Genomic DNA, 26,147 nt, shown 5'->3' with positions numbered 1-26,147 from the left:
TGGCTACATGGTACTTTATGATCTTCTAATGCATGTTTCTTGTAGACTGATTTTTGTCGAGGGAAGCGAGATGGAATTTGCTCTGTGGAAAGGAAGCTGAAGAGACATTTTGAGAGAGGAGATTTCTGCAGTGAGATGAGAACACGAGTCAGAAAAATAGCTCCCAACAAGAAAAAACTGAAATTATCTCATTTGAGGGAACTGGGTACTAGCAAGCTGGAAAGAAACAGGTTGTTTGACATACAGCGGTCTGGTGAAAGCCAGTTGCTTCTTTCGGATATGTCCTTCTCTGAACAAGAAGAATCTGAAGATGAGGATGCCATCTGCCCAGCTGTCAACTGCCTGCAGCCTGAAGGTGATGAGGTAAGTTGAAGGAAATATCTGTAAAGGATGTAAAAACGCATGGTTTGGTAGAATCATAGAGTTGGAGGGGGCATTGTAGGCCACCCAGAACAAACAAACCCAGTTCTTTCAGCCTTTCACCCTAAGACTGTTTTCTGAACACCAGTTTTTCTATCTCCTCAAAGTATTGTGCCCAGTACAGGATATGGTACTAGTAGACTGCTAGACGTAGCTACAGAAAACTTGCTAGCAAACAGATATAAAAGTGATGTACCATATTTGTTGTTGTGTGAAGACTTTTTAACTCTCTCTTTGTGTCTAGGTGGACTGGGTCCAGTGTGATGGCTGCTGCAATCAGTGGTTCCATCAAGTATGTGTGGGTGTCTCTCCAGAAATGGCAGAAAAAGAAGACTACATATGTGTGAGCTGTACGGGAAAGGACTCCCCATATCGAAAGTAACATGCCTGATGAACATAAGGACTCTACAACAGAAGATTAGCTTTTTTCTCTCTCCATAAAGCCACTGGGCTGGTTTTAGAGCCAAGTTGCAAATGGTGCTACTTCTATCCTAATGGGATCATTTTTCAGACCTTAAAACAATTTGACACTTTTGTATTTTTATCCTTTAAGCTGTTTGTGGTTATTGAGGTTTGAAATGCTGACTGTTCAGACAGGGGTTTTTCGCCAGTTTGAAGGCATCAAAACACGCACCTTTTCATGTATAGCATTAAATTACCTCTTTGAAATTTACCAGCACATTTAATCAACTCTGTTTAGGTGCAAAACACTGCACTAAGAATTCCCATAATTCCTCTTTTTGAAGAAATCCCTGTTTACTCTTTTGAACATTTTTGAAAACTTTAGATTCCCCTCCCCCCATTGATTTTGTAGACTAGGTTTATTTATCTGAGCAATAACTTCTGTGTCTGGTTTCAGTGACTGGAATTCTATTTCTGAACAGCGTGTGGTGCTTTTAGCATTGGTTAATGTACAGAAAGCAAATGTTTAGGTTCTAGTGTCACTGATGAACTAGTGATGTAGGAGACAAGAAAGCTCTGTAAAGTAATGGCCACAGCTGTATTTTGGCTTTTTCTTCTTTTTTGGTAGCTTGTATCAAATGTTGCAGTTTATATTGTGGAATAAACCCTTGGTTATGTTACAAAATTCCATGCTGGTGTCTTCAAAGATGTTGCATTGCAGCTGTTTCCCATCTTGATCTCTTTTATGATGCATGTTTTCACATGTTATGTTTTTAAAAGCATCCATGCCATTGCATTTTCAGACGTCTTTCTCTCCTTAATCCCACAGAGCCTAGATCTGCCTTGTAAAAACCTATTTCCTCATTACCTGTGGCAAATAGGCATAGAAACTTAACAAATCTGTTTCTTTTCCAAGACCACGAATGTGTAGGCAAGTGGGTTTTATGAGGTAGTAACTTTTGTAGATATGTTTTACAAAGGTCTGTCAGATGACATAAATGATGGAAGGGCCTTGGCTCAGTGTAGAGTCCATGCTCTGCAGGCAAAACATCCCAGGTTCAGTCCTCAGCATCTCTAGACTTGTCACAGAATTCTGATGGAAATCGGTGTGGAAAATGCCGATGTTCACTTATTTGTCCCATGTCTGGAACAGAAATCAATTCAGTGAATACAATTGGTATCCGCTCTTGTTTTGAGTTCGCCAGTGGTGCATGATTGATTGCTTTTTTCCCCATTTGTATTGAGTTCCCTGTGTATTGAAATGAATGACCATTGCATCGAAATGGTGTGTAATAACGTAATAATAGCAATTAATGTAAAACTCTGACAAATTGGAAAGTGAGGCTAATAATGTAGTTTGTGTTAGAAGACAAACTGCAGCAGAATGGACATAAATGTCTTCTTCCATCCCTAGCATCTCTAGGTATGGGTGGGAGAGACCACTGCTTTAAACCCTGAGTGCCACTGCCAGTCAGTACCTGAGCTAGATGGACTAATGGTCTGATTCAGTATGAGAGTCAGGATTCATCTTTGAGCTTTGTCAGCACAAGCCCTGCCCACGGCTATCTTGTGTATTGGACTGGTGTTCCTTTTTGTGTTAATTCCTCATGGTATATATTTGCTCACTTCTGACTTCGGTAAGTTTTTGGACAGCAGTCTTCACAACCAGATGCCATTCTTTCCCATTTCATGGGTGACGAGAATACAGTTTGGAAGTCTTGACCAGTGAGAAAAAGGACGGAAATATTCCTAGCAGCTTTGATCTTCTTGCTTCTATCTCTATATAACTGCCACTTCTAACCTGTCCGACTGAGTTCAGAATCAATGTTATGTTAGGTGATAGCTCAGTCAGCAGAGAATGAGACTCTTGACATACATTTGGCCTAAAACGTAACCTGCTAGTGGAAAGAAAAAACATTGGCTGGCTGTTACCTTTTTAAAAAAATGCCAATACATTTAAAGCATAAAACATATTTGTAACACAAAAATCAAAAACTGAGGGGCTATGGAATTCTTATTTACAGGCTTATTACAGTGGTGCCCCGCAAGACGAATGCCTCGCAAGACGGAAAACTCGCTAGACGAAAGAGTTTTCCGTTTTGGAGGTGCTTCGCAAAATGAATTTCCTATGGGCTTGCTTCGCAAGACGAAAATGTCTTGCGAGTTCCTGCGGGTTTTTTTCCTCCCCCCCCTTTTTCTAAGCCGCTAAGCCGCTTATCAGCTGATCCGATAAACTGATAAGCCGCTAAAAGCCGCTAATAGCGCTAATCCGTCAATGGGCTTGCTTCGCAAGACGAAAAAACTGCTAGACGAAGAGAATCACAGAACGGATTCTTTTCGTCTTGCGAGGCACCACTGTATTTCATTTTAACTTCTGGAATTAGTGGTGGGAATATGCTATGGGATTAGTTCTTAAGACTTGCACTAAATCTGACAGCTAGTGAGTACAAGCAGTACAAATTATGGATGCTATAGTCCAGGAGTTTCTTCTGTCTACCTGCAGCCCTTGTAGTGGTTACAGAATAGCAATGGAAACTGTGTTTTATAATAAAGTATTGTCCCAACTGCAATGGGTTGGCTGCACTGACCAGTAGCACTTTCAGAATTCCCATTATTTGAGAACAAACCATATTAAGACACCCTTCCCCAGCCTGGCACTTGCCAAATGTTGGGACTGCAGTTCTCATATTCCTTTACCCATTGTCATGATGGCTGGGGTTGAGGGCAGTTGGAAGTCTCAACATTTGGAGCATCAGCCTGAGGAAGGCTACCTGAGGGAAAGCCTTGCCTTGAAAGCCATGCCCAAAACAATCTTAGTGCCACATTTATTTATTTATTTATTTATTTATTTTAATAAATAAAGAGCATATTGATCAACACTTGGGTGGAGGGGCAGAATGAAAAACATTTTGCTCCTTTATGAAGAAACCTGTTCCAGAACTGTGTAGAAAAAGATTGTGTGTGAGAGAAATACTGTCCTAGGTGTGTTCCTTTCCAAAATGCTGTGTTGCTTGGGTGGAAAATCAGTGGACACCTCTGCTAGCAGATTCTGAGGGAACGTGATTTTTGCAGACCAGCTCTTTCTGCTATAGTCAACCTATGCCACCTCCCATATTTTCAGAAGTGTCCCTCAAAATTCGCTCTGATTTTTGGGGAAATGCTTGTACCTGTGGGGGCAAGGAAGAAATGGTGAACAACCCCCTCTATGATCATCCATTGGCTTAGCAGAAGCACCTGCTGAATCAAAAGTCCTCTTGTGAGCTTAAGAACACCAGTGTGTATCTTTGACTTGGCACAACTCATCCAAGTTATACAGTGGTACCTCTGGTTACAGACACTTCAGGTTACAGACTCTGCTAACCCAGAAATAGTACCTTGGGTTAAGAAATTTGCTTCAGGATGAGAACAGGAATCACATGGCGGCAGCTGGAGGCCCCATTAGCTAAAGTGGTACCTCAGGTTAAGAACGGACCTCCAGAACGAATTAAGTTCTTAACCCAAGGTACCACTGTGCCATGAGAACACAAAGTAGCAGCATCAATAGAGTAGTAACAAAAGTTTTGTAGACTGTTCAGCCCTAAGATTTTCAGAAATGTACCCTCTTCAGACCAATAAACATCTCATTTCAATCGACAATGTTACCTTGGAGCCAGTGCTGCCAGCCTTTTCCCCTTATGAGAGATGCATGTTTAAAGGTAAAAACATTATTGGCCTATGACAGTGTTTTTATTTTGGGGAGAGGGGAGCACCTATTGTATGGGAGTGGGAGAAAGAGTGGCCAATATTACATTGTTTTGCCAGGTTCCTGCAAAGGCCCTCAGCTTCGAAAGCACTGCATTGTGGGAAGGAAACAAAAAACCAGACTTTATCATATCACCACTGCACAGCCAGCATGAAATTGGGTTACATACAGTGGTCTAGTTGGTTCCCTGTACAATAGTGAGGTTATTACAGAGAGATTGCCATCATTTTGACAGAATCAGATCTAGAACACAAGGATCCTGGTATAAGAAAACTCTGATCTTTCATATGGAAGCACTTAAATAGGATTGTTTTGTCACCATGCCGGTCTATGCAAAGCAGTGTTCTCAAGCATTTACTCTAGAACACATGGGTGCTGATGTAACAAGCCAGTGCTGGAAACATTTAAATTGTCACCGTGTTGATCTATGCAAAGCGTCCTCTCAGGCATTCTCTTTAGTGAAAGCCGTTGCACAACAAAGCCAGTTAGGGAGCTTTGTCTTAAAATAGCAACAATGAAATTGGGTTAGTACAAATACTGTATTGGTAATAGGCCAGAAATAATAATGTCTCTGATCATCTGGATGTTTATAGGCTCTGTCATGCACTTCACTGGCATGACACATGTCTCACTACTGCCTGCTCATGAGATCTGAACTGGCATATTTAATTCTGGCTGCAACCCAACTTTACCTCAGAATGTGCTAGTTCAAAAGAAAGATGCCTATAGTCAGACCATGCTTGTGGTTTCATGCATCCATCTGCAAGACAGACAATGGGATATTTATAGGACATGTTGGATTTGTGAAAAATCCACACATTTTTGTCTGTGGTTTTTGCATGATTAATTAAATGCATTTCAGCCACTCTTAAGAAAAGCGTTGCAAGCCATTCAGCAGTTTGCTTCAGCATACAATTGGGGGGTGGAGGAAAAATAACTTTGCTATGTATTGATGCTGCAGGACATTTGTTACAGGTGCCACATAATACTTGTTCTGCACTTGTAATAAATCTGTCTTTTAGTGTGGCAGCATGTACACTGTGGAACTTCCTGTGAATGAGGTCAGGTAGTAGGCACTTCCACTGTAATCTTAATGGTGCCTGTTTGAAACATCTTTTGTTTAGGCAAGCCCTCCAGGCATGTAGAAGTTGCAAGTATTTTTTTTTTCCTTTTCAGCTCTGATTAATAAAAGTCCCCTCTCATCATCATCATTATATTTATATATCAACTTCAATTTGAAATTACAAGGCAATGTACAATAAAAAACACACAGTACAAAATAAATGAGCAGACAAGAGACAAGGACAGGCATAAAATTTATAAATGCAACCAAATTCTGGTCAATTCTTAGGGCCTCTTGGTGCAGCCTTTGTATTTTGTATCCTCCATAGCACTCATCCAATCCATATAAGGGAAGTCAGCTGTGGCAACACAGTGTAGCCCTTCAGTTCTCCTGTTCTTCCAGGGCTGTATGAGCAGTTGGCTTAAGAAAGCAGCCCTTATTGGGCTTTCAGCAATCCCTCTCTTTACTGCCTCACCACTATTTGAAGTACAGCCAAGAGAATGATGCCAAGCTACAGCTCTGCTTGCTTTTAGCTACATAGCTCACTACTGAGAAGGATGGGTGAGTGGGAGGGCATTTTAATTCTGATGGTGGCAATGAGGAAAAAAATGCTTGGGTTTTTTTAGAGACACAAGATTGTGTATGCACAGTGATGCCTACTCATTAATAGCAATCATGCATGCTATCCAGCAGGGGCCCATGACATGTATACAACCATGTGCCATCTTGAAGAAATTTTTTTTCTGGTCCCCACCCACCTAACTGATATCAGGGACACCCAGAGAAGGAGCTCTGATTACCCTAATATCCAGACAGTGGGAGCTTGCAGTCCTTTCAGATGCCCCTTCAGTACATCTCCACATTTTACCACTGCTCAGCTGACTGTCCAGAGCTTTGCAATGGCCAGACCAAATCAGAATGAATGTAAAGAATGTAATTCTAAGCACACATGAGAGTAAGCCCATTTCAATCAAGGTTCCCTAATTGGTCAGAAATAAGTTGGTATAGTCCCTCCACAGTCAAGAAGCAAGGTCATTTCTCCTCCCTGTCTTTTGTCTTGTTATTTATTTTAACTTTTATTGATTAAATTTGTATACCACCCTTCATCTGACGATCACAGGGCCGTTTGCAACATACAAAATGAAAACAAAAAACACATCATAATCATCCTCATTCTCATCAACAAACAAAGCAATAACCAGTAGGGAGGAACATGTGATCTTCGTTGGACTCCAACTCCCACCATTCCCAGCCAGCATAACCAATGGTCAAGGGGTGAAGGAAGTTGTAGTCCAGCAAGAGCCAAACATTCCCCACCCCCTGCTTCAAGATGTAGGCAAACAGTCAATTTTTGTATTGTATCTGCCCATCCCTGTCCAGCAATAATGGTGCCCATCCCTATTTCCAGCAAAAGCTATTGAGCTGGACCCCTAAGCCAGCCAAAAATGGATGGATCCCACTGTCCCATTTTTTTATTTCAAAAGTCAGCCTGTTCGGTCAAGGTGGGCGAGCCTGAATGGGGTCAAGAAAGTAGCATGGTAGCGGGGACATGCTGGAGACCCGCAAAAGGGGTCTTCACCCTGGACAAAGTGGTGAAGCGAAACACCAACTAGGAAACTGGTCATCAGTGGGTGTGTCTATGACGTCACCCGCTTCCTCAGTGAGCATCCAGGTGGAGAGGAGATTCTGCTCAAACAAGCTGGTAGAGATGCCACTGAGAACTTTGAAGATGTTGGCCACTCTTTGGATGCCCGAGAGATGCTTGACCAATGCCTTATAGGAGAGGTTCATCCGTATGACAGTAATCCTAATGTCTCCAAGGTTCCAAACAAGTCTCCCTCGAAAGAATGAAGTTTCTGGACAGTCCATCTGATCCTGTTTGGGGAGCCATAGTGTTGGGACTGATGTATGGCTACTACATGATGGATGGGAAATTCTCCTGATTTGACCTTGCTGAACCTTTAGGACTGGAAACCATGCCTTGCCACTGAAAATGGGGTTTTACTAAATTCTGATGAACACCTAGATTTTGTCCTTCACTTGTATCAGCCAGTCCAGCAGCCCTGCTGTCTGCAAAGCTAAGCAGGAATTTGGTGTGGCTCACTGCTATCTTTCTTGTAACTGCAGAAACAGCAACTTCCTGCCATTCCATGGCATGGCATTTCTGTCACCATTGACCATGAGTCACTTTTCATCCAGCACTTTCTGGTTTGTCATGATGGTGCCTCTGACCCACGCCAGCCTGTCCCATTAAGTACCAGCAGAATGAGATGGCATGCTGTCAACATTTCTCTTTAGCAGACCAGCAAGAGAAATGGCTCCACCAGCCCAGCGTAGAATGGGAACGGTGGTACACCTGCCTCTTCTCGGGTGTTTTCCTTCAGCTTCTTTCCGTACATGGTTTTTTGAAACGGTTAAATGGGTACATTTTTCTTTCAGTCTTCTGCTTTACATAGTCTACCTTTTTAACCTGCCTGATCTGTAATAAAGGACTCCAATTTTTTTTTTTAAAAAAGTAAAAGTTGTCAGCCTAAGGATGCGATGCTTCCATCCGTGCTGCAGGGGGCGCTCTCCGAGAACCGGTTCCGGCGGGATCCTCGCAGGCGCCGCTCTCCGCGCGAGAGAACGTCGTTGCGTGCGCGTTTGGCGCGCGGTGGCGGCAGCAGCCGCGGCCCTCAGCCCGCCTAGTGGCGCCTCATCCGCACCCGCTGCTGCCTTTCCTCCCGCCTCGCGCTTCCTCCCCGCCCCCCCAGCCCCGCCGAGGTTCTCCCTCGCCTTTGCTGCTGCTCTCCTCAGGGGCGCGGCGGTATGGCGGGCGTCGCGTCAGGCGTGGGGCCGGGCCCTGTGGCTCAGGGGCTGAAGGAGGCGCTGGTGGAGACCCTGAACGGCATCCTGTGCCCTGTGCAAGGGGTGCGCGCAGCTGCCGAGGAGCAGGTGAAGGTGCTGGAGGTCACCGAGGGTGAGTGTGGGGGCAGCAACTGCCGACGGGGCGGCGGCGGGAGGGAAAGCTCTGAGGGGAGCGGAGCCTCCCGCTTCTTCCCTTTTGTGGGCCTGGGGTCTCCCCGGCCAGGGCGATGGGCAGAGAAGGAGATGGAGCTACTCCTCGGTTTCCCAGTTCTGGATTAACCCCTTTTTTGGGAGGGCCTTTTGTGGGGCAGGGGCTGGAAGGGACTTTTCGCAGAGCTCGAGGTGGGCGGGGAAACTCGTGTCCTGCCTCTGCTGCCACCGGTTCCGCGCTCCCTTCATGGTCTTGCCCCAGTCTCGCCTCTTCTTCGGCACCGGAGATGCCGAGGCTTCCTTTCCAAGTCGTCCGGAGTTTATATATCTCGGAGTGGGCTGCCTCCGGCGGCCCCGCTTCTCCTTTTGTGCCCATTGTGTATGTAAGGCGTAAATCGGCCTTCGTCTGGTAAGTGTCGTCGGCCTAACCCTAAGGGTCGCCGCAGCGGTGCGTCCACACAACTACTACAGGGTGAAGTTAAAAAGTGGCTCCCTCCCTTTTGTGCTTGGTCAGAAAAGGTTGAAGAGGGTTCCTCATGGGATAAGGTTGGGTGATGGGGAAGGAGGGGGCTTTGTCTGGGCGCCTTGCTGAAGTTCGCCTATAAAGCAGCCTTAAGGGTTTCCAAGCTAAATTATTCAGACTTTAAAGAGCAGCACTGAACTGAGTGACATAGTAATATCTCTGTAGTAAAATTGGTTGGCCTAAAGGGTTGCGTACAGCCGGGTTTTAATGAGAAAAAGCTGTGCTCATTAAGTGTAATAGAATTAAATAGAGATGTAGATCTTAAAGCCTTCTGCAGAAATGTTTCAAAAAGGCGTTCTCTCCTACTTAAGACTAGCTTAGGTGTATACAGTACTGTCACAGGGTATACTGTCTTTCTCCCACTTCTCCTCTGGAGCATTGTTATGCTCACTGTGATAAGCTAGCTGTGGGAGTGCCTGGTATATAAATATTCCCACACAGATTGTGATCTACCATGTGAACTGGTGCAGATCAACAAGGGCTGAAGCATTGCATGTCTGAATTGCAGAGTCTGAACGTGCTGATACTTCACTCCATCATTTCCAAATTAGGCTTTTTAAATGTGCTCTAAAACCCATTTAAACTCCATAGATTTAGACATAGCAGTTCCATAAACATAATAAATTACTTCAGTTTAATGTAGAGAGTTATAATAAGATCTGAATTCTGTGTGGTTTTTAGTTGTTTGTGTGTGTGTGATATGTGTTGATATATACCCATATGCATACATACATACATGTGTGCTTATATGTGGTTAGATCCAACTCCCACCAGTCTCAGCCAGGACAGTCAGTCATCAGGGGTAATAAGACACGTATTCCAACCATTAGCTGATTGACACCATGTGCCCCAACCCTGTGCTAAGGAAATTAGTTTTTCCTGCCAAAATACCACAATAGAAAAAAATCTGCTTTAGCTTTATTTATCAATTTTTGAATTATTTATGTGCTTATGCGTTAGGAATATTCTGTTAAAATATTTAAAAACAATGTTTTCCATAGCAAATTCAAGTTAAATAAGCCTTTAAGAAATTTATCTCCTTTCCCTCTCTTGCAACCCCCAGGCTGGTAACTTAAATGACTAATGAGAAGAAAATTCCTGAGATTGTAGTTTGTAATGTGTTGTGGGCAGATAGGATTGCTACTTGGTCATTGTTGTGCAGGCAAGTGGAGCTATAGGGGGTAAAGGCATGACTACCAACTTTCAGAAGCAAGTCATGAACAATATAGCACTTTTGTGATGCTGTTCTTGTTGTTTGAAAGCTGTCATTGCTTGAAGGAGAAGTACCAATATTTATGCGTATTTGTACTATATTTTCTGTCTTTATGTTTTAAGCAGTTTGATTATGTCACTTCAAAGGGAACTTCCTTCAGACACCCAACCCAGCTGAAGCTTCTCCCAATGTGGTTTCTTTCAGTTGATGAACTTCTGTCTCTGGCACAACTTAATTGGAGATGTCTGCTCCAAAGTACAAATGTGTGTTGAGGTATTGGTAGAGAGGGCAGAAAGATTAATCGTACAAAGAGGACATAGATGGCACTATTAAAGTGTCACTAATTATTGCAATAAAAGAAATCAGTTGTATAGCCTTCTGAGAAGGCTTATCCATGAGGCTTCTTCACATAGGATTAAGCATTAATGATGTATATTTTAAGATCAGAAGTAAGTTGTGCATGTTTTCTTTGTAACTTAGCTTTATCTGTACCTATCCTGCAAGCCAGCCCACTTTTTTTGCTTAATTCTTATATTTTAAGAGCTGATTGCACTAAGGAATGCTGGATTGAAGAGAATTTACAGCACCCTATTGTGTATGAAAGTACCGTATTTTTCTCTCTATTACATGCAGATTTTTTCTTCTAAAAAGGAAGGGGAAATGTCTGTGCGTGTTATGGAGCGAATGTGGGGGGGGGTCCCTGGAGCCGATTAGGGGAGCGCAGGAACAAAAATCAGCAAAAATCAATCGTGCGTTGTGTCCGAGAGGGAAACCTGAAAAGAGGAAGTTGCAGCTTTCCTGCATTCTGCCTCAGGGTCTTACTGCCCACCCTCCTCTGTTTCGTTGCTGTGTTTGCTCAAACGGAACAAAGAGCAGGCAAATCCCCTCCCCTCCAGGCAAGCAGAGGGGAAAGCAGAGGTCTTTCCTTCTAGTAATTCCTCTCTGTGCTCCTCGCAGGCAGCCAGAAAACATGCAGGAGGAGAGAGAAAGCTGGCTTCGGTTTGTGGAAACTTTTGCCTTTCTTTCCTCCCTCCCGTAAAATCCCTCTCCTGCTTTCTTAGCCAGCTGCTTCTCTGCACAACGCTCTCTTGTCCCTTCTGTGTTTTTCCTTCACTCCCCACTTAAAATGTAGTTACAAAGCATGGATCCACATGGATCCTCAGGATCTTTGCATTGGGCCACCCCAAATTCACCATCAGATCACATAGCAGCCTGCCCCCCAAAAATCACACACCCACTGTTGCCTGGGGCTGCAATGGTGCAAAAACGTGGTTAAAAAGCATGGATCCACATGGATCCTCAGGATCTTTGCATTGGGCCACCCCAAATTCACCATCAGATCACATAGCAGCCTGCCCCCCAAAAATCACACACCCACTGTTGCCTGGGGCTGCAATGGTGCAAAAACGTGGTTAAAAAGCATGGATCCACATGGATCCTCAGGATCTTTGCATTGGGCCACCCCAAATTCACCATCAGATCACATAGCAGCCTGCCCCCCAAAAATCACACACCCACTGTTGCCTGGGGCTGCAATGGTGCAAAAACGTGGTTAAAAAGCATGGATCCACATGGATCCTCAGGATCTTTGCATTGGGCCACCCCAAATTCACCATCAGATCACATAGCAGCCTGCCCCCCAAAAATCACACACCCACTGTTGCCTGGGGCTGCAATGGTGCAAAAATGTGGTTAAAAAGCATGGATCCACATGGATCCTCAGGATCTTTGCATTGGGCCACCCCAAATTCACCATCAGATCACATAGCAGCCTGCCCCCCAAAAATCACACACCCACTGTTGCCTGGGGCTGCAATGGTGCAAAAATGTGGTTAAAAAGCATGGATCCACATGGATCCTCAGGATCTTTGCATTGGGCCACCCCAAATTCACCATCAGATCACATAGCAGCCTGCCCCCCAAAAATCACACACCCACTGTTGCCTGGGGCTGCAATGGTGCAAAAATGTGGTTAAAAAGCATGGATCCACATGGATCCTCAGGATCTTTGCATTGAGCTACCCCAAATTCACCATCAGATCACATGTCTGTGGCCACAGCATGAAGCACAAAAATGATACATCCACTGTTTCATTCAGAATTTTTTTCCTTGTTTTCCTCCTCTAAAAACGATGTGCGTGTTATGGTCAGGTGCGTGTTATAGAGCGAAAAATACGGTATAAGAGTGCCATAGGTCATCACAACAGGATAATACTAACCTGCAGAAAACTCTAGGCTGCCTCATTTTTTTTGAGAGCTTGTAAAAATATTAAACGGGAAGCAGCTTTTGACTCACTTTTCCAATTCTTAGAGTACACCAAGTCATAAACTATCCTTAAAACACAAAACTTAACCATATTGTTGAGCATGTGGGGAAGAGTTTTATGAGACAATCCAGATAATTGCCTTTTAAAACAATTGAAGCCAAATGTCAAACTATATTAAATTTTATTTGGTGAAAGGTGGGGAAAAAGAAAAGGGAAGGCAAAAACACACAGAGAGACATAAAATGAACTAAGTCAATATCTTGACCTAACTAGTTAGATCTTTCAGAGTACCTAGCAGAAAAGAGATTCAGAGAGAAAGCATCTGTGGTCACCTGGCTGAACGGTTTCAAAACACTGTTGATGGAAACTTAATTTTTATATATATATAATTTTTATTAAATTTTATTTTTAAAAATTGACAAAACATCCATCTTACATATGATATATAAAAACCACTTCGCCATCTTGGCTTGAGACTTCCCTCCTCCTTAACTAACATCATATTGATAATAATTTATATCTCTAATCTTACAAAACTTCTTGTAGCCCTACTAACGATGTCAATTGTTTACAGTTGTCTCTCAAATACAATGTAAATTTATTCCAGTCTTTTGAAAAGGTCTGGTCCTGCTGGTTCTGAATTTCCCCAGTTAGTTTTGCCAACTCGTCATAGTTCATTAACTTCATCTGCCACTCTTCTTTTGTTGGGATCTCTTCCTGTTTCCATTTTTGGGCCAGTAATATTCTTGCTGCAGTTGTTGCATACAAAAACAATATTTTATCTTGCTTATGTATTTCTCTATCTACAATACCAAATAGGAAGGATTCTGGTTTCTTTACAAATGTATATTTTAACATTTTTAAAAGTTCATTATACAGTGGTACCTTGGGTTACATACGCTTCAGGTTACATATACTTCAGGTTACAGACTCCGCTAACCCAGAAATAGTACCTTGGGTTAAGAACTTTGCTTCAGGATAAGAACAGAAATTGTGCAGCGGCGGCACGGCAGCAGCGGGAGGCCCCATTGGCTAAATTGGTGCTTCAGGTTAAAAACAGTTTCAGTTCGACCTCCGGAACGAATTACGTACTTAACCAGAGGTACCACTGTATATCATTTCCCAGAAAACCTTCACTTTCTTACAAACCCACCACATATGGTAGAAGGTACCTTCTTTTTCTTTAGATTTCCAACATTTATTATTTCGTCTGTACATTTTTGCTAACTTCACTGGTGTTATATACCTCCTATACATCATTTCCATTACATTTTCTTTAAGCGAACTGCAAGCTGTAAAATGTATTCCAAAGTTTTCCCCAATCCTCTAATTGTATATTCTAACCAATATCCTTTGCCCAATGTATCATAACCAATTTAACTTCCTCCTCTTTCACATGCCATTCTAAAAGTAGTTTATACATTTTCGACAATATTTTAATTTTAGAACTCAACAAATCTACTTCAAACCTGGATTTTGTATATTCAAATCCATTGTTTTTCTTATCTTCTTTAAATATTTCATTTATTTGACAATAATGCAACTATTCGTTCACTAAGCTTTTAATTTCTTCATATATTTTAATTTCCACTGATTCTCTATTTCGATCACCAAATCTTCATAGGTGGCCATATTTAACTTTTTTACACTTGTAGCCTCCAATGGCGATAACCACCATGGTGTTTTATGTTCTAACAAACTCTTATATCTATTTATTGATGGAAACTTAAATCCAATATAAACCATCCTCTTAATGAGAGCTGATGGTCATTTGGCCCAATCATGAGTTAATGCTCCTGATGATAGTGACGGCTGATCATAAATTTATTTAGACGCTGGGTCCACCTCAACAGCACTAAACATATTACGTAAGGCAAGCCACTTCAGATTAGCTGACCCACTGTAAATAAAGGATTAATTTGAGGATGTACTACTGAAAATTAAACTCAGGATATATTCAGGGACTACAGGCAAATTGACAGAGGTGCAGGATTTCAGACTCTTGAAAAGATAGTATTGGCCTGTTCACACACACTCTTACCCTCCTCCCCATACAAATTCAACGATTCCTAACCTATTTCTTACATGACCCAAGTGTCAGGTGCTTGCACCTACAGGGAAAATTTATATGCAGCTTGTAGTATCAAATATGAGCTGATAGCTGCTTTGAAGATCTGAGGTCAGCCCTCCTGTTACAGAACAAATGAGAATTGCTCATTCTAGGAGTGGCTGCTTCAAGCAAGCTTGGGAACATGTCACACTTCTACTTTTAGCAGCAAGCCCAGACTGTTGCATTATATGATCATGTAATGGTACAGTATGGGGTGAGCAACCACCATTGGGCCCTCTGATGTGTTGAACCTTACATACATCATTCACAACTATCACATTTTCATCCTGCACCTTCTGAATAGGTTATTTATTTTAAAAGTAGTAGTAGTAGTATTATTTGGCAGAACCTGCAGATTTTGTTATGCTGAAATTGGAAACACGGGCAAATTAACACTAGTTTGCCCTAGCAATTACTGAAGTAGTTTTTTCCCACCCTAACAATTATTCAGGTAGTGTAATAGGTATGAGTTACTCGTGCGTAAACTGGTGCCTTTCTCGGTTAATTTGCCTTGTTAAACCTTTCTGACTGCACAGCCCCTTCTCATCGTGGCTGCCTCAGTCACTGGCAGAATCCGTCAGTGGGCGTTTCTTGAACCTCTTCCAACATAAAAGTTGTTTGACACCCCGTCTCCTCCTCCTCTCACTGCGCGGGAGCCTTCTGCACAGGGAAGGTGTGGGTAGCGGAGGACCTGGGCTCTCCTCACTGATGTCCAGTGAAGAGTCCTGGAGCCCTCTCTCCAATTCCCCCATCTGCCCCCCTTTATCCCTGGTGTTGCGCTGATTGGCTTCCCCCTCTACTGAGCTGTTTCTCCCCCTGCTGCTGGGTCCTTCGCCAGCATCATCTGGGAGCCTCCCCTTCGCCTCTCGCTCCGATGTCAGTTCCCTGACAGGTAGTTATTTCCTATCCAGAGGGCTCTGAGTTGAATTTTAAGAGTTGTGAACCTATTGCTAGCTGAGGTGGGCCCTGAATCTCTCTCAGGTTTGAAAACGGGGGCATTTTTGACCCATATCACAGCCAAAGATACCTCTTCACAGAGTCCATTTGATGGGAAAGCAATGGCTGTGAGATTGCGATTTAGTGAAAATAGTTAATGGTTTTAAGTAATAACCTTGAGAATAGGCTAGTGTGAACCATTCTACATAGCGTTGCTCAGGAAGAGTTTTGCAAGCTTCAGTTGAGATAGCATATGACAGCATCATTGTCAGGGCACTTAAATTATGTCAAAGAGCATGTCACATGAGATGTATCTCAGTGGCCACCCCACAGCTGGCCATCCCTATTTTCCTGGAGAGTTTCTAGGACTGCCCTCAGTCTTGCCTCACCTCAAGTCACCAATATGTTTTAAACGTATAAAACAAGGGTGGCTAACCCGAGATCCTTCAGAGGTTGTTGGACTACAACTTCCATCATTCCTGACCATTGGCCATACTGATTGAGGCTAATGGAATTGAGAGTCCAAAGCCATGTGGAGGGTCACTGGTTAGTCACCTCTGGTCTAAATCAAGTGTGCATAATTAATCTGTGCTAGATGATCCTGAGTATGCACTTTTTATGACAGTATAAGAAGCTGCCTTATACCACGGTTGGGCCATTATTTCATCTAGCTCAGTATTGTCTACACTGACTGGCAGTGGCTCTCCAGGATTTCAGGCAGGAGTCTCTCTCAATCCTAACTGGTAGTGCCAGGGATTGAACCTGGGCCTTTCTGCTTGCAAGCCAAACCATGTACCACTGAGCTAGGTTTTGTTGAATTAGATCAAGGTCCATGCAAGAATGTCAACAATCAGCATTAAGGATGTCATCTTCTGCTGTTATGTGAATAAGTTAAAGTACTTGGTTTCATTTAAAACACAGTCTGAATGCCGTATTGCTTCTCAGTAGTTATGTCTTTGCTTCATTATAGATGTTTGTCTTTGCAGTGATAGCATAGTTTGAACTTTACTGTAAACAAATATCTTTTTCAAAATATTTTTGTCTTGTGTTTCTGTCTTAGGTAAATATTCAGCTGCTAACAAAATATAATCAAATTGAAGTATACATTTAAATTAAAAAACAAATGTAACCACAATTTTAAAATATCAGGAATCAGTATTTTTTTAAATGGCAGTATCAGCACCCGATGATTAAAGTGTAGCACCCAAAAAGTCTTTGGTAAGGATGTATGTTTACATAATTTGTACATACCTTTTTTGGGGGGGTGTTCGGTAATCTTTGCGGCACAACAGAAGATCCTGTCCCTAATGCCCACCACCTTCACTTCTTATGGGAGAGGGGCATAGAGTTGGGATTCTGAAGTTGACTTCTGTGTTCAGCTGGATTCTAAGGCTGTTCTTAGTATCCAGTCCTATGCTGTTTAATGTCAAAAGCAGCACTTTGAATTTAGCCCAGGGACAAATTGGTAACCAATGGAGATCAGATGATAATAGAGAGATGATCCAAACTGTGAGTCCTACCTAATGCCTTGGTTCACAGTGTAGCTGCCCATTTACTACAGCATGAATGAAAGAGGCCATGTGCCAGCTGAAAGCGTAAAATGCATTCTACCCACCCTCACTATCTGGTTTCTAGGCACAGAGCTGAATCCAGGAGCACTCCAGTATTGAGTCTGATGTTCAGGGTGGTGCAGTCCTATCCAAAACAAGTTTTACATCTACCTTCCAGTTTCCTCACCCAACAATATTTCCACTTTGTCTGGATTAAGTTGCAGCTTGTTTGCTCACTGCCAATCCAAAATTGACACCAAGCAGTGCTTTAAATCCTCCTCAGTCTTCCTGAGCTCATATTACTCCTGTGGTTTCAAGACTAGGTAACCATAGTGGTCATATAATGATTCCACTAACTTGGAACTGGAGGGGGAAATTGCTTTCCTATTCTCACTTGAGGTTTTCTGGATCTCTTCCAGTATAGCCTAAACAATGTTCTTCTGCGAAGGGAGAACCCTCGGGGATCAAGACTCAGTCCTGAGCATGTGGTGTTCACTGAGCCTAGCTGATGGAGCCTGTACTTGGATAAAGGCCAGTTTTGCAGTTTTTTACTACTAGTATTGGCTTTGGTTCCACAAGTAGTTTGAGAAAATATTTCTGAACAAAAGAAACATTTAACATTGCTTCTTCTTTTAATTAGGATGCTCCTGCTTTTATAGGAACTGTGCCCCATAAAAATTCAGGAGCAAGAAAGAAAGATGGGCTCCTTTTGAATTTTTCATTGCATTTTCTATATCAGGGTGGGGAACCTATAGCCCATGGGCCTCCCCATATGTCCTGCCAGGCAATTTTGATTGATGCATGCTTATCTGCCCTTCTGGTGTCAAATGTGGGACACGTAAAGTTACCGCTGGGCCAGAAAGGTGCCAGCAAAGCCCTATTCATGGTGCTTTGAAGTCCCAATTATCAGCTGATTGTTGGGGTTTTGAAGCACAGCTTAGGGCTCTCTGCAGTCACAGACGTCAGTTAATATTTTGGTGTTGGAGAGAGCCCTGGACAGCTGCAGCCCGTACATTCAGCTGGAAACAGCTGCACAGAAAGCCTTGTATTCAGAGAGTGCTGGAAGAAGTGCTTTGAATACAAAGGTGTTCTCTGCAGAGGAAAAGGTGTTCAGTTTTTAGGATCATTTACCCCTCCTTCCTGCATAATGGTCAGCATATTTTGAATGTTGATGGCTGTCAGTCACCTGACATACTGATATGAGGCAGGGCAGTCCAACTTTTCATACCAAATGGGCTACAAGAGTACTTTGACATGGAACCCATGGGCTGCACACTGCCTTATCATGCAGGGTTGTGGGAATGAGGCCAATCTTGACGTTGGGAAATCTTTTTTGCCCCCCAAGGGTCACATTCTTTTGGGGAAAACCTGTCTAATGCTGGAGCCGAAGCAAGAAGTGGATAGGTAAACAGGGAAGCATGACTTGATTGAATGACTCTTTCAGTTACCCTATCCTCCCCCCCTCCCTCTCTCTTTTCTACCCCATCTGTCTCTGCTTAGAAGTGTGGAGTGGAGGAAAAATTATGATTAAGATTTGCATCAGCAAAAGGGGAACCATTTCTCTGATTTGTGGGGAAGTGATTAAAGTCTATTTACAAATAAAAGGGTTGTATTGTTGGAAAGCTCAGCATACAAATTACATTTCCTGCAAAGATATCACATATCTTGGCAAAAGAAAGAATTAGTTGGTTGGGCAGCAGAAATACTTAACAGCTCTGCTACAAAGCAGCATCTTCCCATTTTTCTTTGTGAAATTGTGGGAATTACAAAGGGGGTGACTGGATGGGAACACCCTGTGAACCAGAAGTCCCACCCCTGAGCTAAAAAACTACATATATAAAATTGAATAATATGTCTTATTGGAGAGGGAGATAAGAAACTGCAGAGATGATGTTGGTGGAAATATTGAGGGACTGTACTAGCACTGCATCAATTATCAGCGGATTTTGCATAGGATAATTACAGGATGTGAATGTGATCAGTACGTACGTGCTGCAATGGTGTCCAAGTGCAGAAGCTTCTCTTGTACCATAGAACTGGCAGAACTGGAATCTAGCCATAGAACTGGGAGACATTAGGAATTATTTGTTTTAATTGAATGTTTATAGTTTTAAACTCATATTTATGTTAGCGTAGTTATAAGTTCCTTTGTGAAAGCTTTTTACCTTATAAAGGAGGTAGAAATAAAAAATTGGCGTGGGGAATCTCACACCTCAAGGCCACATGTGACCCTCCAGGCCCTTTGATTTCTTCCTGGGCCACATAGCTTAGCAACCATGCTCCATTTCCTCCTTGTGAGTCGATGCTTGACTGGAATGCTTGTTTATCTCGATGGATGCTTGAGAAAGGTGATATATATATGCATGTGCTTGTGGAAACTTAAGCATTTTGTGTGACTGGGTCATGTTTGTTGCTCCACGTACTTCTGCTTTTAGCCCCATTCACTACTGGCATGTGGCCCTCCAACTGAAAGCAGTTTGCTGCCTCTGATCTAAATAAATAAAATATTTACTGCTTAGATACACACAGGATTGTAATTTTAAAGCTTCACTTTCAAATTGTATGAGCTTCTTGCTTTGTAATGACCTTTTTGCTTTGTAAATCATTTGGTTGCAATGTCTGGTCCAACCAGACATTATTTTTTATCATCTATATTTGCGTATTAGTGGCAAAGTAATGACAAAGTGTTATTTTCTTCAAATGGTTCAGATTTCTAGATGTCCCCTCTTTTCTCCAACTTTCTGCTATAACCCATTCATTGAAAATACCTTTTGTTCATAGGATTTTTGAATTAAAAGGTTGGTGGAGAGAAGCTGAGAATAGGGCAGGAAGGAATGGACTGTGCAAGGAATAAAGGGTCACACATGAAAAATGACAATGTAGTTTCCCAAGCGTTATAACCTCTGAAACAAGATATTGTGTTACCAGTAGTTTACTTTTTTTTTCTTTTAATTTCAGAATTTGGTGTTCACTTGGCAGAATTGACTGTAGATCCCCAAGGAGCACTGGCCATTCGTCAGGTCAGTCTCAAATAATTTAAAGTTAAAGTATTTGTTTGCTGAGCAGCTTCCTGTTATCCCTATAACCAGGTGAGCAATTATTTTGGTACAGAGGATGTTCACTTTCATGTATTATGACTCACTTCTCCCTGCCCCTTCCACAGATGTTAATACCACAGAGCTGAGTAGGAGTCCCTTAGCACCACTTTCTAGAAACAGCTGCCCAAATAGGAGTGGAACCCATGTAAAACAGTGCCCCAGTCTTCATCCTAGAGAGCCAGTGCAGAAGAATGCAGTCATCAGAACCTTGCCCAAGAAGGGAGCATTAGCTATGTTGAGATAGAAGCAGAACATACATATTACAAAATAGTAAGCTACTGCTGAAGTATGTCACATTTTCTGGTATAATCACGATGCCTTTCTTAAAATAGACAGACTGACATGAATAAGGACATTAATTTTTTAACATTTTAAAGTTAAGCACATTTAAGTCCCATTAAATCAAATGAGAGAGAAAGCACATGCTTAAATTTCTCTCCTTGAAAACAAAAGTGCTTAACGTAGGAAGGATCATGCCAATCCAAAAGCGAGTGACTTCACTGGAATGTTGATAATGGCAGTCCTTATCTCCCTTGTCAGAGTGAGGAATGTAAGAAAGCTAACTCTTGAACATGGTATCGTGTAAGACAGGATGATGTCCTTGTAAAAAGTGTTCTTTTTGTCTATTGAAAAGTGCATTTATTGCCTTGCCTCTGAATGTTTACATTGTTTTATTACTGAAGCACAGACGACAACAAAATCCTAACTCTTTGCACATATCGTAGATTCCGGTGTATAAGAACTTTTTAACCCTGGAAAAGAGGTTAAAAAGTCGGGGGTCGTCTTAGACACCAGGTATGGGCGGCGCGGAGAGGAGCCCGCCCCCCACTGCTGCTGCGGCGGCTCCGAAGTAGCAGCAGCGGGCGGCAGTCTCAGCTCCGTGCCGGGAGAAAACCGCCTGGTGTGGATCCCGCCCCCCATTGCTTCTTCGGAAGCAGCAGAAATGGGCGGCAGGCTCAGCCCTGTGACGGGTGGCTTTCTCCCAGTGCTGGGCTTATAAGATGAACTCCCAAATTGCAGCTGCCAATTTGGGGGGGGGGTCGTCTAATACGCCCAGTCGCCTAATACGCCAGAATCTACGGTATCTATGATGGTTGACATTCCTTTTCTTGTACTTTGACACCAAAGAAGCAGGCATCTTCTGAATTAGCATGTTTATCTAATGTTGAGAGCTTTCCCTTTCTGTGGGCAATCTAAGAGATAAAAAGGACCTTTGAAGACCTAAATTTCAACAGCTCAGTTTTGTTTTATCTTCCTTGCTTTCCTTCGCAGCTGGCTTCTGTGATCTTGAAACAATATGTGGAAACTCATTGGTGTTCCCAGTCAGACAAGTTTAGACCTCCTGAGACTACAGAAAGGGTAATACTTTCATTAATTGCTCAGTTACATAATGCTCAAGTTTGGAAGAGAGATGTGTTTCCTTGATTTCCAAGTTAAAGCCATTTATAAATGTATAGAGAACTTTTTGTATAGGATACATCTCAGCTGGATATTTACTGATACGTGACTTGGAATAGTATAGCATCTGAACATCCTACTGTGTTGTGCAAATGATTGGTGTCCCTTGCTAAGTTCCTCCACCATTCATTTTCCACAGGCAAAAGCTGCCATTAGGGAACTGCTTCCCAATGGGTTGCGAGAATCTATTAGCAAAGTACGTTCAAGTGTTGCGTATGCCGTTTCAGCGATAGCTCATTGGGATTGGCCTGAAGCTTGGCCTGAGCTTTTCAATCTGTTGATGGAAATGCTTGTCAGTGGGGATCTGAATGCAGTGCATGGAGCTATGCGAGTGCTTACAGGTATGTGAGGATTGTGTCGTCTTAACTGAGTAGTTCTTGCAACTTGTTTTGGGGCTTCCAAACCATTTTAATATGTTGACTTTTTTTTTTAGATAGGAAACTTGGTGTTGCCTTCTTTCTTTGCCTTATAAATTACATTGTTCATACTGCAGCTTGTAATATTGGAAATACTTTTAGTTCCCCCTCTCCTTATACAAATTTCTGGAAGCTGCGTAATGATAAAAAATTTTAGGTGTAGTAGTAGATGAGACTGTTGATTCCAGTAAATCTTCAGCAAATAATCCACTCTAGCCATCTCCCTTGCACGTAGTCACTAGTTCATCTGTCTAGCAGGGTACGTATAACTATGGTGTTCATAAATGTTAAATTAAAACAGAAAAAAATCCAGTAGAACTGGGATTTATTTTTTATTACCTCTGCAGGGTTGGGTTTTTACAGAAGATTGTAATATAGCATCAGGCTAACAGCATTTTTGTCAAATTTGTTCCCAATTGAATCTTGTAGTCCCCCTGTGCCACTTCAACTACACTGAATTCTTGAAACTGTTGAGTGAAATGTTAGATACTTTGGGTTTAGTCAAAAGGCAATCAGTGATTGCTCTGTTCATGGACGCCACCATCCTCTTTTTGCGGATTTTCATAATGAACCTCTGTAGTTCTATCATGCCTGAGCCTTGGCTATACAATGTGAGAATTAGGGTGAATGTTAATTTCAAAACAGTTGCATGTAACTCCTGAGAGAGAATTAATGCTGAATTCTGAATGACTCCTGTACTGGATATAAGCCTAGTTCTCACTGAGGTTGTAAAGCTATGGCTGGTTTAGATGTTGGGGAGAAGACTAGGCTAGAACTCTTCAGCCTCGTAGTTTAGTCCTCTGTGTACAAATATTTGTTATGTATGGTGGACTCTTCAGTTATGTGAGCAACCGCCAGTAGTCTGAAGCAATACAACCCAGATGCAGTTTAACACCTCAGAAGGAAGTTGACTTTTGCTTTATGTAATCCTAAAAGGAAACTTAACCCTTGCCCATTTGTGAATATGTGTGAACAATATGGAAGTGAGATGTTACTCTGAATAATCTCTGAATAAGTACTTTGCTACTTTTCTTTTTTCTAGAGTTTACTCGGGAGGTGACAGATACACAGATGCCCCTTGTAGCTCCTGTTATTCTTCCAGAGATGTACAAGATTTTTACAATGGCAGAGGTATGGGTGAAAATGGATGACTTCCATCTAGTGGGAATAACAAAATTTTCATTAGAGGAACCATCCTACTAAGTACTGATATGTTTAGATCTACTGTGCTCTTGCATAGTTAACGCATACTTCCTCTAGCTTCTCTTCTAAATATGTACTTAGAGGATCCCTAGACAAGTTGAAATGTGGATGTATGACATGGGTGTAGCCAGGATTTTTGTTAGAGGGGGCAGGCCTTTTGTTGGGGGGGGGGAGAACCTCAGTTAGCTATGTATTTTTATTGATGGGGGGCAGCTGCCCCTCCCTGTTCCCCTTGACTACGCTCATGGTGTGTGGCAAGAACTATCCTCTAGGTGTGTTTTTGGCTCTGCTGCAAGAAGCTGGTGGCCCCTATGTGGTAGCTTCTGCATAATATAGACAGAGAAGATGCCTTTGGGCTTTGTTTTCATATTTCCAGGTCTAGAGTCATATTTATAAATATACTAGTAGCTACATGCTATATCAAGGATTACACCAACACAAGTTGTATATAATGGTTTCTTCAATGCTTATCTGCCTCCTAAGCCAATTCTGTTAGTGCCCCAGTGATCCTAGTATTATTCTCACAGAGAGTGGTGTCGTGGTTAAGAGCAGTGGACTCGTAATCTGGTGAACCAGGTTTGATTCCCCACTCCTCCACATGCAACTGCTGGGTGACCTTGGGCTAGTCACACTTCTCTCTGAAATCTCTCAGCCTCGCTTACCTCACAGAGTGTTTGTTGTGAGGGAGGAAGGGAAAAGGAGGTTGTTAGCCGCTTTGAGACTCCTATAGAAGTGATAAAGTGGGATATCAAATCCAAAGTCCAGTTATGTGATGATTCTAGATGAATATTTTACAAAAGGAAAATTTCTTACAAAAATGAGTGTTTTGCTTATTTTGGTTGTACAAGGAAATGATTTTCTCTCAGTAGAAACAGATTAATAAAGTGTGTGTGACAGAAAATTAAATGTCAGAACATTTCAGCTAGGAATGCTTTGAAAGGCTAGTTTGAAAGTATATATTATTCTATCTTAAAATATCAGTGAAAATCGTGCTAATTTTAGGTTGTCTGCACAGTGAAAAATTAGAAAGCTAACTACTTTTTACTAGATACAATTCTGCAGAATTGTGAAGCAGGAAGAACTAGTATTGTGGGTGGCAACTGCTGATAACACATTAACAAACACTAGTCGTTTTCATATTTTGACAAGTTGCTTTTCCTGTTAGGTTTACGGTATTCGTACAAGATCACGTGCTGTGGAAATCTTCACTACTTGTGCCCATATGATCTGTAACATGGAGGAGTTAGAAAAGGTAAATTGTTGATTCCTTATTTATGAGTTCTGTTGATTGTAGTAGTATAATATTCTTTCCATTATACTTGACACAGGGTTGTACTAACTGTGATAGATTAAAAAAGAGGCGACAAGATCAAAAATTTCTTCTAGCATCATGGCTGAAAGGAGATTTGAATGTGAATTTTTATGTCCAAACCCTCCGATCTATACCCTGCATTGTATAGGACTAGAGTGTATGGAAGGTCGCCTGTTGGTGCGAAATGTGTTGCCAAACTGAGAGAATGGTAATTTCTATAATTTTTAGCATGACAGTCATGAACTTTTAACTTGGTTATAATGTGTGGCAAGGGGAGACCTCCAGCAGTCTCCCAGGAATGGAAGCTGGTATGCTTAGTCCATTTTTAGAGCCTATCTTGAGAGTAAAAAGGTAAAGGGACCCCTGACCATTAGGTCCAGTCGTGGACGACTCTGGGGTTGCGGTGCTCATCTCGCATTACTGGCGAGGGAGCCGGTGTACAGCTTCCAGGTCATGTGGCTAGGTCCATGTCTGGCGAACCAGAGCAGCACACAGAAACACCGTTTACCTTCCCACCGGAACAGTACCTATTTATCTACTTGCACTTTGACGTGCTTTCAAACTGCTAGGTTGGCAGGAGCAGGGACCGAGCAACGGGAGCTCACCCCGTGGCAGGGATTCAAACCACCAACCTTCTGATCGGCAAGTCCTAGGCTCTGTAGTTTAACCCACAGTGCCACCTGCGTGCCTTCATCTTGAGAGTAGTTGGATTCAAATGAGGCTTGCTGAATATGCAATCCAATTGGTTGACAGTATTTGAGTGTATTGTATTTGGGGGTATGGGGAGAAGCCAAGTAATTGAGGGTTTATGAAGGCAGCTACTGGAACACTAAGAGAGAGGGGGAAGCCAAGGGCAAGCTGAGCCATTTTGGGTGGGATTCAACCAACATAGGTTCATTAATTTCAGTGGGTCTACTGTAAGTCTTAGTTGAAAACAAAGCTTGGAAACTAAGTGACAAATAAATGAGATGTAGAGGTTATGTGTAGCTTTAAAATCTGCAGCAATTAGAACCGGTTAGTTGTTTTTAAGGAGGAGGGAGACCATGAAGAGCTTTGGGGCATGTGAGTCACAAGTTTCCTTCACTGTTTTTTCCAGGGATAAGCAGTTTAAACATTGCTGTAACTGAAAACCAAATGATACTTTTTATTCTGGTAGGGAGCAGCCAAAGTCCTTATTTTCCCTGTGGTGCAGCAATTCACTGAAGCCTTTGTTCAGGCCCTACAACTGCCTGATGGACCTACATCAGATAGTGGACTTAAAATGGAGGTTTTAAAGGTGAGTATATAAAATACACCTGCATGTAAGCAGAGAACCTTTTTTTGAAAGTCTTGCTGTAGTGGGCAACAAAAATTGTGTTCTTAAGCTTTGTTTTTATTTACATGGTATGTGACATTATAACAATACTAATGTAGCTGTTAATAACAGATGCCATTCAA

The 26,147-nt window shown here is 42.3% G+C and overlaps 2 protein-coding genes and 1 long non-coding RNA gene across 4 annotated transcripts in view; 2 read left to right on the top strand and 1 right to left on the bottom strand.

Annotated features, from left to right (window-relative positions):
- Positions 1 to 1,510, top strand: part of KDM5B (lysine demethylase 5B) — a 51,001-nt gene extending 49,491 nt beyond the window's left edge. For both annotated transcript variants that reach the window (XM_081194656.1, XM_081194655.1), the window contains 2 exons: positions 46 to 363; positions 665 to 1,510. In XM_081194656.1, coding sequence (XP_081050782.1) covers positions 46 to 363; positions 665 to 802 — 456 coding nt within the window. In that variant the 3' untranslated portion in view covers positions 803 to 1,510. The remainder of the gene's footprint in view (positions 1 to 45; positions 364 to 664) is intronic.
- Positions 1,386 to 6,644, bottom strand: LOC308587307. Its single transcript, XR_014008313.1, has 3 exons — positions 6,428 to 6,644; positions 3,176 to 3,989; positions 1,386 to 2,847 (listed from the first exon to the last, which is right to left on the bottom strand). It is a non-coding gene; the product is annotated as an uncharacterized lncRNA (long non-coding RNA).
- Positions 6,645 to 8,290: 1,646 nt separating this feature from the next.
- The window catches only part of IPO9 (importin 9), a 33,376-nt gene continuing 15,519 nt past the window's right edge, over positions 8,291 to 26,147 (top strand). The window contains exons 1-7 of the mRNA XM_081194679.1: positions 8,291 to 8,586; positions 20,182 to 20,243; positions 21,594 to 21,680; positions 21,919 to 22,120; positions 23,238 to 23,326; positions 24,564 to 24,650; positions 25,867 to 25,986. Of these exons, the coding sequence (XP_081050805.1) occupies positions 8,436 to 8,586; positions 20,182 to 20,243; positions 21,594 to 21,680; positions 21,919 to 22,120; positions 23,238 to 23,326; positions 24,564 to 24,650; positions 25,867 to 25,986 (798 nt within the window). The 5' untranslated portion in view covers positions 8,291 to 8,435. The remainder of the gene's footprint in view (positions 8,587 to 20,181; positions 20,244 to 21,593; positions 21,681 to 21,918; positions 22,121 to 23,237; positions 23,327 to 24,563; positions 24,651 to 25,866; positions 25,987 to 26,147) is intronic.

The sequence above is a fragment of the Podarcis bocagei genome, assembly GCF_964188305.1.
Source record: "Podarcis bocagei genome assembly, chromosome: 5".
NCBI classification, from domain to species: domain Eukaryota; kingdom Metazoa; phylum Chordata; class Lepidosauria; order Squamata; family Lacertidae; genus Podarcis; species Podarcis bocagei.
Note: the sequence above shows the minus strand (reverse complement) of the source record. Positions and strands in the feature narration are given on the sequence as shown.